Genomic DNA, 3955 nt, shown 5'->3' with positions numbered 1-3955 from the left:
TCAGGGGTCATTGTGCAGAGGCAGAGGTGAGAGGGAGGGGGGCCTTCCTGCTCGAAACACCGTTAGCTGCTGGGCTTTGGTGCGTCTACCCACCATTCTGAATTGGCACCCACCGCCCGTTCCGCGGGGGAGGAGCCGTGCCTCGCCTGGAGCCGCTGTGTTAGGCCTGGGCTGTGCTCTGCTCCCCTGACTCGGGAGTAGCTCACTCAGCAGGACGGGCCGCTCGGTGGGATTCTGAAACGTCGGGCAGCAGCGGTAGGGGTGCCCTTCCTAGGGACACGCGGCCTGAGCCCTCCGGGGCCGAGCCACGCTCTCCCACCTGTCCAGCTGGGCTCGGGGGGCTGGAGTGGAGGGCTGGCCAGCGGCCGCCGGAGTGCACCTGCGTCTGGTTTGCTTTCTTCCTTCAGCTGCCTTGGGGTGGGCAGAGGGTCTTCGAGACCCCGGAACACTCTACAACCACCCGGTGGACAGTGTCGGCAGTCAGAGCCACCTCCTATGTGAGCCTCATTTTGGAGAAACACTGCGCAGGTGGGAACCTGTGCAGACTCCACAGCTGTCCTGCTGGACGCTGCAGCTGGAGGGCCTTGGACGAGCCGCTGGCCGCTCAGCGCATTTGGGCACCGGACCGGCGGCTCCTTCTCTGAATCGCAAAGGATTCTTTGGGCCCATAGTTGCCGGCTTCTCACAGCTGGATTCTTTTGAACATAACCCCAGTTTAGCTTTCAGATACCTTGAACAGGTGTGTGTGTGTGTGTCTTTTTCCTTTTAGCTTTTGGTACACAGATCACTTGCTTGCCTTCAGTCATAGGAAGCTGTGTGAAGTTTCGCACATGTGGACTTTAATGATGAAGGACAGAGCAGCACCCTATTTCTAATTCCCTCCCTTCTCCTCCCCCGTCCCTGTCCTCTGGACATGGAACCAGTGGATGGGGAATATCGGGCTTCGGTTCGGGAACAGTGGGAAGAAGGCGTGTTTGGAGTTGGACCTGCGGCTCGAGATTCAGCTGTGGGTCCTTAAGCAAATCATTGAACTTGATTGACTCAGTTTGTTTCCTCACTAGGAGAAAATTGTCTAATAATATCTTGTTGTGGTGGAATTTAATGAGATCGTACCTTCCAAGTGCCGTACAAATGAAGAAACTGCAAATCACCTTCGGGGATTCTTTCATATGATTGTTCTTTTCCTAAAGACGACCTCACACCGACCTGGTCTTAACTTTGTATTCAGATCGCAGCCCATAGTGCTAGCTGGCTCATCACCCCTTCTCCCAACTCCCCCCTTTCGATAGGATGTCAGAGGGGCAGGGGCAGAATATATTCTGGGCACACCATTGCGGTGCACACAGAGATATGCAGAACAGCTCCGGCTCCCACTGGAAGGGCTGGTCACCCGGGAGCTGGGTATGGATCTGGCTGCTTGGGTGGGAACCCTGGCTCCTCCGCCACTTGCCTTGGGCAAGTCATTTAACCTCTCTCCCCCTCCGTCTTCACCATCAGAAGAGTGGGTATAATAATCCTTTCCGTCATAGAAGGTGGTAATAAGTAAATAAGATCATTATAAAATGTTGAGCCCAGTCCTTGGTACAAGGAAGAAGCTGCCTGTTCAATGTGGACTCATCATAATCACTATTTTTTCATCGTGGCAAAATGTTCTACATAATAAAAGCATAATATGCAAATCGACTGAACTGCTGAACTACCAGTCAGCAGGGGGCCGGGCTGGCAAGCAGGTGGTGCCAGGACAGCCAAGGTGTGTGCCAGGGGGCAGAGGGAGGGAATGGTGATGGGGGATGGGCGGCTGGTGGCGGTGGTGACCAGCAGAGGCAGAGGGTGAGGTGGGTGGGCGGTTCCCTGATCGGCCCATCCGGTCGCCTGCTGCAGAAGGGTGGTCCTAAACCGTCAGTAGGACATCCCCTGAGGACTCCTGGACTGTGCGAGGGCGCAGGCCGGGCTGAGGGATCTCCCCCTTCCCCCCCCCAGTGCACGAATTTTTGTGCACCGGGCCTCTAGTACATAAATTTCCCTCGTTCAGTGTACATTTCAGTAGCGTTAGGCACATTCACATTGTTGAGCAATGGATCCCCAGAACTTAGAACTTGACTGCGTAAAACTGAAACCGTACCCATTAAACATCGCTCCCTTACCCCACCCTGGGCCCGGGCGCTCTCGCTCTGCGTTCCCCTCTGTGGCTGTGGCTGCTCCCACAGCTCACGTAAGTGGGACCATCTGGTGTTTGTCTTGTGACTGTAACTATTTGCAGTCTTGGCCCACCCTGGAAGTTGCTTGCTCTCTGCTTTTTGGCTTCCTGTAAGCTTGTAATTGCCTGCTTAAACCAAGTCTTAATGAATTATTTTCCTTAAGGGAACAGGACCCTCGAAGTGCCATTTCATCCCTTTGAGGAGGACACAGAGGGAAAGTGAAGGAGGCATGGGGGGGGGCAGGGTGGAGCCTGGCGGCCCCCTACCCCCCTATTCTGTGAAAATGCAAATGTGACAGCAGGGGAGAGAAGCGTGTAAGAGTCTGGGTGCCTGCTGCCCCAGGTCAACAGGCTCTATGTTTTTCTGGCCCATTTTATTTGTTTAAAAATATCTTTTTATTGATTCTCCACAGAGAGGAAGGGAGAGGGATAGAGAGTTAGAAACATAGATGAGAGAGAAACATTGATCAGCTGCCTCCTGCACACCCCCTACTGAGGATGTGCCTGCAACCAAGGTACATGCCCTTGACCGGAATCGAACCTGGGACCCTTCAGTCTGCAGGCCGAGGCTCTATCCACTGAGCCAAACCGGTCAGGGCTTCTGGCCCATTTTAAACAACGCCTGTAGGTTCGACTTCGCTTGGGATTGGCTTCCCCCAGGTTGCTGCGGGTGTTGGTGATGCTCCAGTCCCAGGTCACTTGGCTCCACGGGCCTGGGCTCACTGTGAGGGTGAAGGGGGCTTGGACTAGAGCAGAGGGGACCACAGAGGCGGGGTCACAGCCACAGCCTTGGCTGTGCTGTGGGTGCGGATTCTGTTGCTATAGAGATGGGGGTGGGGCTGAGCGATGGCCCCCGGGCGCCCATCAGCCCCTCCATGACCGGGAGCGTCTGGCCCACCAGCACGCCACCCCTGGGCTTGCTTTCCACTCGGCTGCCCGCTTTGTGTCTGCATCAGAGCACCGGCGGGGGTGGGGTGGGGGGGAGGACTGGTGGACACTTGCGTTGGCTTTGGGAAAGGCCATGTGGAGGGGAGGCAGGAACGACCGCGCCCCCTCCCACCCCCGCGCTGCGACTGGAGCCCAGACTTCCTCCCAAAGCCCTGCCTGCAGAGGACGTGCACCCCTCACTCCGTACTCCTCTCCCCTCCAGTCCTCCGTCTGTGCGAAGATCGTGCAGCTGCTGGGGCAGAACGAGGTGGACCACCACCACAAGCAGGTGGTCATCCTGAGCCAGGACAGCTTCTACCGTGTCCTCACCTCCGAGCAGAAGGCCAAGGCCCTGAAGGGCCAGTTCAACTTCGATCACCCGGGTGAGTTGGGATTGAAGGGGTGAAGCTAGGATGGCGGGAGCGCCTGACTTCCCTGTTTCCCGTCGGAGAGGGAGGCTGCTGGGTGCCTTGCAGGGTTCTGGGGGGCTTCTCAGCCTGCTATGTGTGGCTCCCTAATTCTGGCGGCATCTGTCCTGAACGAGAGCCATTCTGTGTGGGCGAGCCAGACCCAGGCGAGACCTGCACGCTGTCCTGTGTCCTTGCCTCACTGTCCTCAGCACCCACACTGTGCGGACACGCCTGGGGGTGAAGCTCCCTGATTGGCAGGAGGAAGATGAGGGCGCTAGGGGGGGCTGCCCAAACAGCTTTTGCCTGGTTTTTCTGGCTCATTTTAAACAAGGCTTGTAGGTTCGACTTCATTTGGGGTTGGCTTCCCTGAAGCTCAGGTTAGCACACTGCCCCTTCGGCGGGGTTCTGAGTGAGAATTGGA

The 3955-nt window shown here is 56.8% G+C and overlaps 1 protein-coding gene across 1 annotated transcript in view; it reads left to right on the top strand.

Annotated features, from left to right (window-relative positions):
• The first annotated feature begins 3024 nt into the window (after positions 1-3024).
• The window catches only part of UCK2 (uridine-cytidine kinase 2), a 13080-nt gene continuing 12149 nt past the window's right edge, over positions 3025-3955 (top strand). Inside the window, exons 1-2 of the mRNA XM_015571293.1 lie at positions 3025-3171; positions 3348-3507. Of these exons, the coding sequence (XP_015426779.1) occupies positions 3025-3171; positions 3348-3507 (307 nt within the window). The remainder of the gene's footprint in view (positions 3172-3347; positions 3508-3955) is intronic.

This window comes from Myotis davidii, unplaced genomic scaffold (genome assembly GCF_000327345.1).
Source record: "Myotis davidii unplaced genomic scaffold, ASM32734v1 scaffold668, whole genome shotgun sequence".
Lineage (NCBI taxonomy): Eukaryota > Metazoa > Chordata > Mammalia > Chiroptera > Vespertilionidae > Myotis > Myotis davidii.
The sequence above is the reverse complement of the archived record's forward strand: the minus strand, read 5'-3'. Positions and strand labels throughout refer to the sequence as shown.